The following is a 12,499-nucleotide window of genomic DNA, read 5'->3' as shown; positions in this document are numbered from 1 at the left end:
TGGCTCTAAAGCTCTCTCCAGATTGCAACTCTTGTTACAACTCCTGCTGGTCAACAATAAAGCACCATTGTGTTCAAAAATTCATATATTTGAATGCGTATTCAATTCAATTACGGAATAAATTCAGTGATGTCTAGATATAATTAAAAGCAAAATACAAGTTACCATAACGTTTATTGACAAAAAATTACATGTATCCTAACACTGAATTTGCTACGATAAGGATACGACATTCAGACAGTCACCATCATCATAACCATTAAGGGTTTTCATTAATGCAACAAAAACTTAACATGTATGCAGTCCATTGAACACCATATGGATATGGATATGAGATCAGAATGAGCTTCTTCTGCATACTATCCAAGCACACTGTCATTGAAGGCCAAACACACCACGGCTTTCTGATGGCCGCTGTACTCCCGTTTGATCTCTCCGGTCTCCACACACCACAGACGTGCAAGGTTATCCGAGGAGGCTGAAAATCAGTTGAAAAACACAAACATTTAAACAGGAATTCTTCAGGAATGATGCTCGATCATCACGAAAGGATGTTATTGATGCTCAAGTGGATTCAGACCCATTTAATGTATTTTACAACTATTTACTGGCATTTAAATTAATAATATGATACAATGCACTTACAAACATGTTTTTACATTGTAGTTATATTTTTAAAAATACCTGGAAGTATCTAAATCTGTAATACCTTTACTCCTCCATTACCATTAACCCTCCTTTAAACCTAAACATAGCTCAAAAGTTTATTTTACAGTATGTGTACTTACTGTACATTGTACTTATTCAAGAAAGTACTGAGTAATACAAGTAACTTCATGGATAGATTAAGATTTGGGGTAGGTTCATGCCAGGGTTCCTACCTAGTTATTACCCAGTTACCGTACGTACTACAATGAACATGACTGTAAAAGTTCTATGTATTCTACCTCAATACAACATGAACACAATAAGTACATTGTACCACACATTAATAATAATTGGGTTGCACTTTATTTTACAGTACGTGTACTAACATGTACTTATAGTGTACTTACAGTGTATTTATCTAAGAAAGTTCTGGTAATGCAAGGTAGGGTTAGGTTTAGGGGTAGATTCAGGGTTAGTACCTAGTTATTACATAGTTATTGTAATTACTATAAGTAAATAGTATGTACATGAGGAACAGGACTGTAAAATAAAGTGCTACCAATAATTGTTTGACTTAAGTACAGAGTAGTTAAAGGGATAATTCGCCCAAAAATTAAAATTCTGTCATGGTTTCCTCACCCATGAGTTTCTTTCTTTTACTGAACATGAAAGAAGATGGTTTGAAAATAATGGTAATCAAACAGTTGATTGGTAATTTTCTTCTACATATTATGCAAGTCAATGGCAACCATCAACTGTTTGGTTTCCTATTTTCTTCAAACATATATTTTTCTGTAGTTACCAGCAAAAAGAAACTCATACAGGGTTGGAGCAACTTGAGGGTGATTGAATGATCACAGAATTTTCACTTTCGGGTGAACTATCCTATTGAAGACACCTCATATAAAGCGGTCCAAAGATTCTGTAATGGTCATGTAAACTTATGATCATCTCATATTAGTAAAACATCTGAAGTGTGAATCTTGTGTATGTTTACCTGTAACTATGTATTGTGAATCTCCAGAGAAGGCACAATCCCACATCCAGCCTCGGGACGTCTCTCCTGGGTTGTTACTCTTTATACTCAACTCGGTCATCAGAGAGAAGTTGGAGGTTCTCCAGATTTTACAGGTCTGGTCAGCAGAGCATGTGGCCAACAATCTAGCATAGAGTTGAAAAAATTGTTGCACTGTTGCACTTATATAATAACTGTAAAAGATTTCCACTGCTCTCTCCCCGTTCCTCGGTTTAGCTTTTTGTAAGACACTTACGTGGAATCTGGGCTGAATTTGCAGCGTAATGAGTAGCGTTTGTGAGCAGGGATCTTGGTCTTAGGTATCAGTTGTGTCACCTCATCGCCGATTCCTCCAGCCAAATTCCACACATAACAGTTGCCCTACAATCAAAACCAAATGAACCATATTTGACTCTGATACAATATGAATATATGCAGTACACATTAGCACAACCTGATTAGCAGTGGGAAATGTTGAAGCTTTAAGGATTGTTATTGTTTACTGACTGAGCTGTTGACTGCAGCCATATAACTGGCATCAGGATCGATATGGACTGAATTGACGGACACGTCTGGCTCTGGGATGAGCTGTTCATTGTGGTCCGTTTTCAAATCCCAGATATGGATAACACCACTTTGGTCCCCAACAATTAATTCAGCCTAAAGCAAATACATTCAGACACACATTGGTTTGCTTGCTTGTGAACAGTAGTAGCAGATAATACAAATATTATCCAACTGACCTGATTGGGATGAAGACACACACAATTAATAGGTGCATTGACTTGAAATATTCTTTGGCACTGTAGATTCCTTGACCTGAATGCAAACAGTACTTTAAGAAACACACCTCTAAACAGCCTTTATACTCACAGCAGACAGCATTCATTACCTTAGGTCCCAGATGCGAGCCATGCAGTCTTCTCCCCCCGTGTACATCCACCGCCCTTCCTCGTGGAAGCCAACAGACGTGATGTTCTTGCTGACACCGTCGTAATTGATCACAGGGTTTGGATTATTTGAGTTTAGGTCATACATGCGTATGTGTTGATAACCTGAAATGCAAGAAAAAAAGGAAAGCGTGAAAACTATACAGTCGGGAGATGAGAGAAAAATACTGTTTGCAGAATTCTTAGCATTGTACAGTACATAATGAGGCACATGCTGAACTTACCAGCAGCAGCAATCATACTCCTATCAGGTGTCACTTCAAGGGAATTTACCTGCTGGTGTTTGAGTTAAGCATCTTTAAGATATTTCTGCTCCTAAATAAACTCATTAATCTGACTGTACAGAATGTACCAGCAGTTCTCGTCAGAAACAAAGTTCAGATGTAAACTCAAGTGTAAACTCAAGTAAAAACCCACTTAGGACTTGAGTACATTTTTTAATTTAATTTTTTATCTTTGAAATATGTTCAGTGTATTGCTAAATGTATTAACAACCATTCATAGTAACAAAAATATATTTTACAGTATGTCATGTATTTAAATATGTGTAATTACACTTTTGTAACAATGATGTTGCGTTATATTTAAAGTTTAGTCAAAATTATGATCAAGCATTTAACGTGTAATTTTTCAAAGCATGACAAAATATTCTTAAATCAATACATAATAATTTGACCAAATGAAGTTACCAACAAAAAGCACTTTTTGGTAGGGTGTTAAAAAAAAAAAAAAAAACTTAGAATCAAGAAAGTTATCTGCATTACATTTTTTTTTTTTTTAAATCCTTTTAATATTTGAATTACACTACAAGTGTAGATTCAGTACAATAAGAGCACTTTTTTTCACAGGGGGTATTGGTCAGGGGAAGGATACAGAGTCCTGGTGCTGGACGGTTCTCGTGCAGATGCCACTGTGAGCCTGCCAGAATCTGACAGTATGATCATATCCAGCGGTGGCGAGTATCACCGGATCACTGCCGACGGTGCCTTGATTCACATTCATGATGAACTCGATGCAGACCTAAAGACAGCTTCGCAGGAGATTTTCCAGACTCGTTTTAGCTGTGGTTGTTGAGAACTTCATGAATGTCTTGATGCGTTTTTATGTACGTTTCTTTAAATCGTTTATGTTGGCAACAAGATCAGAGAGTACAACTTGTGATGGCTTGGCATTAATGTTATTAGCGTGCTAAAATGCTTTCTAAAAAATAAAATTGGAGAAGCTTGATAAAATATTTGAACGTAAATCAATATTCTTACCTGATAACAAAGAGTGCCAGAGAAATTCGATTATTTAAATGTAAACTATGAAACAACAACGAAATGTCAAACCTAAGAGGTGCTCCTTTTCAAAACCGTCCGCACAGAAACAATTCTTGAATAAAAGGTTCCGTATGGGATATAATAATAAGCCTGAAACCAAACATAAAAAACGCAAGTAAAAATATATTGCATAAAATGTAAAAATAAAAGTACACATTTTAGAATAGCATACAATGGTCACGGATCGAAAGATTAAAAGCGTAAATCAAAAATGTGATAACGCATTAAAAAATAAAACAAGCATGAATCAAAACTGTTAAAAACATATTGCACAAATCTGAAATATTAATGCAAAATTATTAGACTTGAACACAAAATCATGTTTTCCTTTGTTGTATTTCTCAGTTTATTTTATTTTGTTTTGTGTGTGTGTGTGTGTGTGTGTGTGTGTGTGTGCTCTCAGATATTTTCTGCTTATTTTTTTTTTATTATTTTGTATGTTTATGTTGTTTTTCACTCCACTCTTGTTTCCAAGCTCTGTGCTTGCTTTTCCAAAATGTTGCTGGTAGAGAACCCCTTACCAGTCACCCCCCATTTTTGGTATGGAGACAGAAATGACATACCCAAAATAAAAATGTTTCTGCTCATGATTCTTTCTGACTAGATACTGATAGATAATCAACATTTGTTCACAAAGCTGACACTTCAGAGTTTACTGTTCAGAAATCAGAATCACTGTTATGATAATAGATATATATAAGCTCAAACATAAAAACAAAAAGAAAAATATTAAAAACATATTTTTTCAATGTATTAAAAAAATTGTTGATGTAGGATATGAGTTTAAAAACACAGTGTAGCTAAAGCCACAAGTCTTCCAAAACTTCATAAAAAAATTCATAATAGAATCTGTAAAACTGTTGAATTTTATTAAATATTGTCTAAGGTGTTTTTAGAGAAGGCTAATCAGATTGATTTATAGCACTTGTCATCTCTGTAAGATCAAACATGTAAACACTTCTGTGTGCTCTGTATGAGTGTTTGGCTCTGAAAACTCCCCGATTCTTGGTTCTATTGTTCTCACCAAACGAGTCTTTCACACCTCTGCCAGGTATGACACATTATCCGCATTATTATTTTATAATTATTTTATAATTTTTCTATTGTTTTTATTCCTTTATTGAGGTTTTTAAGGCTTTACAAAGACACAAAGCTGCAATCTCGCTAAAAGTCTTACTATAAAAATACAACAAAACATTTGACGCTGTTCAGTGAATTTATGTGAACACAAATAAACCACTGCTGACGTGAATGAGTGGTGAATTTCTATTCAAAATGTGGCATAATACGGATTTATTATTTTGCACTCCTGACATAAATTACTAAATAACTGTTACTGCAACAATGTTTTATCAAAACATTGGTCAAATATCGAAGCTAGAGTCTTTAAACTTTCAATTGATGCACAGTTTGTCCAGATCAAGTAAGAGAGTGATGTCGGTTTTAAAGTCAGCCTGAAACTGAAGTTGAGATTGTCCTTTTTTCCTTGTTCTGACGTATATCCTAGTGAAATGGCTTCTGAAAAAAAAAATGTAATGCGAGGCTTGATTCCATAAATTGATTGAATCGTTGGCAGATGAACATTGCTAATGAAATGGATGCAGATTTGAATGCCTCGCACACAGACGTGAATTTGACATTATTCTTCCTTCTTCAAAGTGCAAGAAATTCAGCCAGGGGTCTCGCAGATTAGGTTTTTTGGGAATGGGAAAATCAAAAGGACTTGAGGAGGAGCGCAACCAAAAATGCACCTAACCACCATACTGCCAATTGCTGCAATCTCCTCAGTGATAGGTTTCTGAAGAGGCAGGGAGACACCGATAGCCACGCCCTCGCGCCATCGCATGTTACCGGAAGATAAGATGAGTACTTTTGAGGGGAGGGGAGGGGAGGTTTACATTTTTGATTAAAGATTATGATGGCACATGGATTTAAAAATTAATAAAATAAAGAAGTGCATGGATGTTATTTATAATAAAGACTACACTATTCCATTAAAAAACAAGACTTGTCAATTTTGATTCCATGCCAACTTAATGTAAATTAGGGTGAACTTAAGCATCATCAATGGTTCACTTGTTCTAGGGCAGTGGTTCCCAACCTTTTTCAAATCGCGGCCCATACAACCAAACACATATGTTTGCGCGGCCCACTGCAAAAAAATGAACTGACCCGCCTTTGCTTGGTTAATAACTAATAACTTGGCTTAAACCTATCGTGATTTCTTTGATAAATTTTGAGATTTTGATTTTAATCACGATTTTGACCCACAGATATGCTTTACAGTTATAAATGCATTCAGGAAAACCAGATCCAGGCAGAGCTCAGCAGCGGGTAGACAGTCAGTGGAGCAAGCAGTCAGGAGGGAACATGTTGACAGCCATTAATGTTGACCCTTGACAGCCATTTATGCATTTTTGAATTTGTTGTTCTGTAGCATATGCAGCAAAATATATAAGATAAATTGATGGTTTATTCTTAAATCAGCGAGCTTGAATAGTGGAAGAATAGTTAAAAAGTTTCATATTTATTTTTTGTTATTTAATCATATATATGAAATGATTTTATTATTTTATGACATAGACATTTTTACATATATTAACAATATTATTATTTATGTTAATAGTAATTGGCGGTCCACCTGCAATACCACCGCGGCCCACAGGTTGAAAACCACTGTTCTAGGGTGCTTCTAAAGGGCCTTTCGCACCGTGGGAACCCTTAAAAAGTGGCAGAACAAATTTTTGAGCTACCCACTTTTGGGTGTTTTCGTACCACTGGAGTTGGCTGCAATTTTAGGACCAGACTGCTGGTTTTTCGAGAACCAAATTAGCTCTGACTCCGGAGCAGGGTCTAACCAGTACAACTGGTACTACCCGTGATGTAAGTATACATTGATTGGCCAGACGAGATCGAAAATGCCCACACCTGCCATGATTTAAAACACTGTGTAAACACACTATAAACATTGTTTCAACTTATTTCACAAGTAAAATGAACAGCGATAGATGGACGGACACTGAAGTGCATGCACTTGTAGTAAATGTCACTGCCAGGTGTCTTTAGGAATTTTTAATCCTCCATTCCATTCTTTCAATGTCTTTATGTATACGTCGACATTCCATGTCCATTATTGTGAAACCCACGAGACACAACAAAAACACAGCTCCGATCACAGCATCATCCATCCTGCTGTTGTTAACGTTATTCTTCTTTATTAATGTTGTTGGACGCAGCGCACAAATTACATCACTAATGACCGGCTTATGTCACTTGCTAGTATACACTGTAACATAAGAACCGGTTGTGTTTAAAGAGAATAAAAAAAAAAGATTGGTCCTGCTTGTTGTTAATTATTTCCAGCGGTGACATTAAGTCAGGTCAAGTTAAGTCTGCTTTATTGTCAATTCTTTCACATGTACAGTACATACATACAGAGAATAGTTCAGTGGTGCCTGGGGCAGAAGAGGGGAGGGGGGGCAAGTTCAGGGGGGAGTTCTGCTTCCTCACAGCCTGGTGAAATGAAGCTGTGAGACGGGTGGGTGGGATCACCTGCGATGCAGAAGGCTTTGCGAGTGAGATGCTATCCGTAAATGTGCTGGAGGGAAGGGAGAGAGACAACAATGATCTTCTCAGCTGCTCTTACAATGCGTTTCAGAGTCTTTTGGCAGGATGCGTTGCAGGCGCCATACCACACAGTGATGCAGCTCGTCAGGATGCTCTCGATGGTGCCTCTGTATAAGGTGTACATGATGGGGGGTGGGGCTCTGGCTCTTCTCCGTTTGCGGAGGAAGTAGAGACGCTGTTGTGATTTCTTGGCCAGTGCTGCTGTGTTTTCAGTCCAGGAGAGGTTCTCTGTGATGTGCACACCCAGGAACTTGGTGCTGCTCACTCTCTCCACAGTCGCACTGTTGATGGTCAGAGGAACGTTCTGAGTGTGCGCTCTCCTGAAGTCAACAACAATCTCCTTCGTCTTCTCCACGTTCAGAGAGAGATTATTGTCACTGCACCACTTGGCCAGGCAGCTCACCTCGCTCTTGTAGTTTGTCTCATCTTTGTCGCTAATGAGACCCACCACAGTCATGTCATCCGCAAGCTTAATGAAGAGGTTGGAGTTGTGTGACGGAGTGCAGTCATTGGTCAGTAGAATGAAGAGGAGGGGGCTCAGCACACATCCTTGGGGGGCACCGGTGTTCATTGTGATGGTGCTGGATGTGTTGCTGTCGACCCATACTTCCTGAGGTCTTCCAGTCAGAAAGTCCAACAGCCAGTTGCACAGCGAAGTGTTGAGCCCCAGCTGGACCAGTTTGCAAATGAGCTGTTGAGGGATGATTGTGTTGAATGCTGAACAGAAGTCTATGAACAGAATTCTGACATATCAGTCCTTTTTGTCCAGATGTGTGAGTGCTGAGTGGACGGCAGTGGTGATGGCATCATCAGTCGACCGATTTGCAAACGGGGGGGGGGGGGGGTTACACTAGATGTGGTGCATGACTAGCCGTTCAAAGCACTTCATGAGAATGAAGGTAAGTGCAACAGGATGGTAGTCATTGAAGCAGGATGGAGATGGCTTCTTCGGAACTGGAATGATGGTGGTAGTTTTGAAACATGTGGGAACAACAGCCTGACTCAGTGAGATGTTGAAAATGTCTGTGAAACATCAGTGAGTTCTGCTGCACAGTCTCTCAGTACACGCCCAGGGATGTTGTCAGGACCCGGAGCTTTGTGTGCATTGATCCTGCTGAAGGATCTCCTCACACTGTCTGGGGTCAGCATCATCATCTGGCCGGGAGGAGGTGGAGTCTTCTGTGCAGTGGTGCCGTTTTGTTGCTCAAAGCGAGCAAAGAATGTGTTCAGCTTGTTCAGCAGAGAGATGTTGTTGTCACAGGTCCGTGGTGGCGGCTTGTAGTCTGTAATGGTCTGTATCCCCTGCCACAGGTTCCTAGTGTCTCTGCTGTCGCTGAATTGATGGGCTATCCTCCTGGAGTGCTGTCTCTTAGCCTCTCTGATGCCTCCAGACAGTTTGGCCCTGGCTATACTCAGGCCCACCTCATCTCCAGCTCTGAAGGCAGCGTTCCGCATCTTCAGGAGTCTGTAGACTTCCCTTGTCATCCACGGCTTCTGACTGGCCCGGACAGTGATGGTTTTTGTGACTGATACATCATCAATACACTTGTTGATGTAGGCAGTGACAGTCTCTGAGTACTCCTGGAGGTCAGTGGTGTTATTGCATGTGGCAGTCTGCTTAAACATGTCCCAGTCAGTTGTGTTGAAGCAGTCTTGAAGACTTTGAAGACTTTAATCTGTTTGTGAAGTTAAACAGGTTTGGTGTCTTTAATGAGCAGTCTGTATGCAGGCATTAGCATGACAGTGATGTGATCTGAGGCTCCGAGGTGGGGGAGGAGGAGGGCTTTGTAAGCTCCTCTCTGTGTGGTGTAAAAAAAGTCCAAAATGTCATTACCTCGTGTTGGAAAGTTAATGTGTTGGTGTATTTTTGGAAACACACTCTTTAAGTCAGCATGGTTGAAATCCCCAGCTATGATGAGAAAGATAGAACGGCTGTCTATCTGTCTCTTAGTATTGTTGTTGGCATTTTGTATGGAGTAATCAATACTTTTTGATTTGTGCTTATTATTTTTGGATCAGTGACCATTGTTTTATTCTGCTTTCATTTTTTTTATTCTGTGCAATATATTTTTACTTGCATTTAAAAAAATAATAATAATTTTTATCCATGACTGCAATACGTATGGCAGAAAATTAATACCATAATTCCGAGGCAGTACAGTGTTCAATATTCATTGTTTTTATTTGTTAAAGCAGTTAAGAAAAATCAGTTTGAAACAAACATACAGAGATACACCAAGTTAATTTGTTTACAGTGATCAATTACAACACAATGAGATCAAATGGGACATTGGAAAGAAATGTCAAAAATATTGAATTAGTCACAACATATGTATTTGAACCAAAAAGTTAATTTACTAGACAAGTAGGCACACATTTCTACATTCCTCACACGAGGAACCATACTGTTTGGTTGCTGTGTTGCAAAACAGCATCAAGCCACAAAGGAGGCAAGGTTTTGCTTCACTTCAACGGGGTCAGCAAGTGCAAATGACAAAATGCTCGCCCTCATTCCACTTCTGCTTCTAGTAGATGGAAGAACCTACAATTTAAAATAAAGAATGGATTATGTCCTTAAATATAAAATTTCAAAATAAGTTGCAAATGGCAAGCATGAATAACCTTTAGATAGATTTAGCATCTCTCAAGAAGAAACTTCCACTGCAGAGTTTCCCTTTGAGACTCCAACAGACACATAAACTCTTCTGTCTGTCAACATAAATATTTTACGTTTACTCTTTGCAGGACTTACAGACATACAAATTCCACGATATATATTATTAGAGAATGTAGGTAATTTAAATGTTTATTTAATGGTGAATGTCTCCAAGGGTTGTAGTATCAATGCAAAAAGGTTTTTAATGAAACAAAATAGTTTTAACCACTAAAGGCATTTAGTAAGCTTACAAATGTACATGCACAGTCTTGACTTAGCAATAATATAATATAATATTGCTCACTTTACAGCCCAGGGTTTTCTCAGCCACTGTGCCTGTCTGGTTGCATGACTGCAAAGTCCCAGTGTGATCACTGATGTCCACCAGCAGATCAAAGCCTTCAGTAGCCTGGAGCTGTTGTCCTTGATTTGGACAGGCATCATTGGAACATGTCTTACTCTCCTTATTGATTCGAAAATTGCATTTGGCACTAGTTGAGAAATTATTAAAACAGGCTTGTGAACCTCATTGCACAAAACCGTCAAAGCATTTTACACTTACCATCTCTTGCATATGACTTTGGAGATGGCGGAACTTAGATCAAGATTTCTGATGAAACCGTATGTTATGCAATGAAAGACATCAGCATGTTTTTGAATTCTAGCTTTAAGCTGGGTCACAGTCAGAACATCACTAATGGAATCCACTGAGAAATAAATGGAAGGATACAGTTATACTGTTAACACTTTACAAATAAGGTTCCACAACTACATTAAATAAGAAAAAAAGCACAGTCTAAAGAATTTTTTTAAATCTTATTTAATGTTAATTCATTAAAATCAAAAGATATATCTGTAAATATTATTTTACTTGAGCTAACATGAAGTAACAATGAAGAGTATTTTTATTATCTAATGTTGACAGAGAATATCAAATGCAATAGTAACAAAGTGCTTAATGTTAGTTAATATTAGTAAAGGAATAGTGCTCCCTGAAATTAAAATATGATGAAAATTGACTTACCCTAAGGGCATCCAAAATATTCTGTAGTTTGTTTCTTCGTTAAAAAAAGATTTGGAGAAATGTAAACTTTAATCTGTCACTTCCGGCCAAAATATAAGTCCACCATGCTTCCACCCCCAATGTTCTACTACATCAAATTCTAATAAGATATTTTTATTAGAAATGTTTTCGCATGTAAACTGTATTTGATCGGTGCATATTTCTCTACTAATTAAGATTAGATGTTTTTTTCACCGGAAAAGAAGCAATTTTATGGACAGACAACTCATATCGCAACCATAAGCAATAGTTTGAAGTTAAAAATTTTCGCTTAGATTTTTACAAACATAGCTTTTCGTGTCACAAAGTTACTTGTGGATTATTGTGATGTTTTTATCATCTGTTTAAACTCTCATTCTGCCGGTACCCATTCACTACAGAGGAAACACTGATGAGCAAGTGATGTAATGCCAAACTTCTCCAAATCTCTTCTGATGAAGAAACAAACTCATCTACATCTTGGATATCCTGAGAGTGGGTAATTTTATTCATTTTTTGGATAAACTTTAATGCATAAACTAATGGTAATAATGGGACCTTACTGTAAAGGTTGCTGTTTTTCTGTATGGGCCGCACTATAAATACTGTATTGTTAATGTAGAGGTTCAGAAACATCACATGACTTACACTGCACAATGTCACCTGAGAGGATGCCTTGGTCATTCAGAACTCCTGCTTCTAGCAGTTCCCTTACAGATGTGTACAGTTGGTTAGCTTCTGCAGTATCTAAAATTTAATTAAAAAAAATGCAAGGATTTTAACGATAATAGTTAAAATATAAAAATATTATAATTGTAAGTATTTAAATTCTTTAATCTAGCATATCGCATCACTACCAGGGTTGAGAGTAATGATTGTCTTTGAGGTCGCTGTTGCTATCAAACAATTGTGAAAGCTGTCAAAGGTGATTCAAGCATCTGCAATGAACAGCACTGAGAGAAAATAAATACAATGAATTTCAATCCTCACATATCAGAAAATTCCACTGAAAACTACAAACAGACAAATAAACATTGTTATAGCTGTTTCTCTTTGTGTCAGTGTTTGTACCAGCCTAAAAAAAAGTAATGAAATCACTTTAGTGTTTGGCGTAGATTTGCTTGTTTATAAATATATATATATATATATATATATATATATATATATATATATAAATATATATATATAAATATATATATATAGATATATATATATATATATATATATATATATATAAAT

The 12,499-nt window shown here is 37.4% G+C and overlaps 1 protein-coding gene and 1 pseudogene across 2 annotated transcripts; both read right to left on the bottom strand.

Annotated features, from left to right (window-relative positions):
- Positions 1-157: 157 nt before the first annotated feature.
- LOC128025150 (target of rapamycin complex subunit lst8) lies at positions 158-3,994 on the bottom strand. 2 transcript variants are annotated; one of them, XM_052611192.1, is made up of 9 exons: positions 3,873-3,994; positions 3,487-3,643; positions 2,838-2,889; positions 2,556-2,718; positions 2,407-2,482; positions 2,171-2,323; positions 1,920-2,044; positions 1,646-1,809; positions 158-478 (listed from the first exon to the last, which is right to left on the bottom strand). In XM_052611192.1, the coding sequence occupies exons 2-9, from the start codon at positions 3,613-3,615 to the stop codon at positions 360-362; spliced, it is 981 nt and encodes a 326-aa protein (XP_052467152.1). In that variant the 5' UTR covers positions 3,616-3,643; positions 3,873-3,994; the 3' UTR covers positions 158-359. The 2 variants fall into 2 exon arrangements, with proteins under 2 accessions (XP_052467152.1, XP_052467151.1); XM_052611191.1 differs by having other exon boundaries at positions 3,487-3,674; positions 3,873-3,992.
- A 5,732-nt stretch (positions 3,995-9,726) lies between these two features.
- On the bottom strand, positions 9,727-11,101 carry LOC128025641 (meiosis-specific with OB domain-containing protein-like; annotated as a pseudogene).
- Positions 11,102-12,499: the final 1,398 nt, after the last annotated feature.

The sequence above is a fragment of the Carassius gibelio genome, chromosome A12 (assembly GCF_023724105.1).
Source record: "Carassius gibelio isolate Cgi1373 ecotype wild population from Czech Republic chromosome A12, carGib1.2-hapl.c, whole genome shotgun sequence".
Taxonomy (NCBI): domain Eukaryota; kingdom Metazoa; phylum Chordata; class Actinopteri; order Cypriniformes; family Cyprinidae; genus Carassius; species Carassius gibelio.
This window is presented reverse-complemented; position numbering and strand designations above follow the sequence as displayed.

Coding starts and splice junctions, on each gene's coding strand:
- LOC128025150 (XM_052611192.1), bottom strand. CDS start 3,615: ATGAATGTGAATCAAGGCACCGTCGGCAGTGATCCGGTGATACTCGCC. Junction 2,719..2,837: donor GAGTATGATTGCTGCTGCTG/GTAAGTTCAGCA, acceptor CTTGCATTTCAG/GTTATCAACACATACGCATG. Junction 1,810..1,919: donor AAATTCAGCCCAGATTCCAC/GTAAGTGTCTTA, acceptor ACTCTATGCTAG/ATTGTTGGCCACATGCTCTG.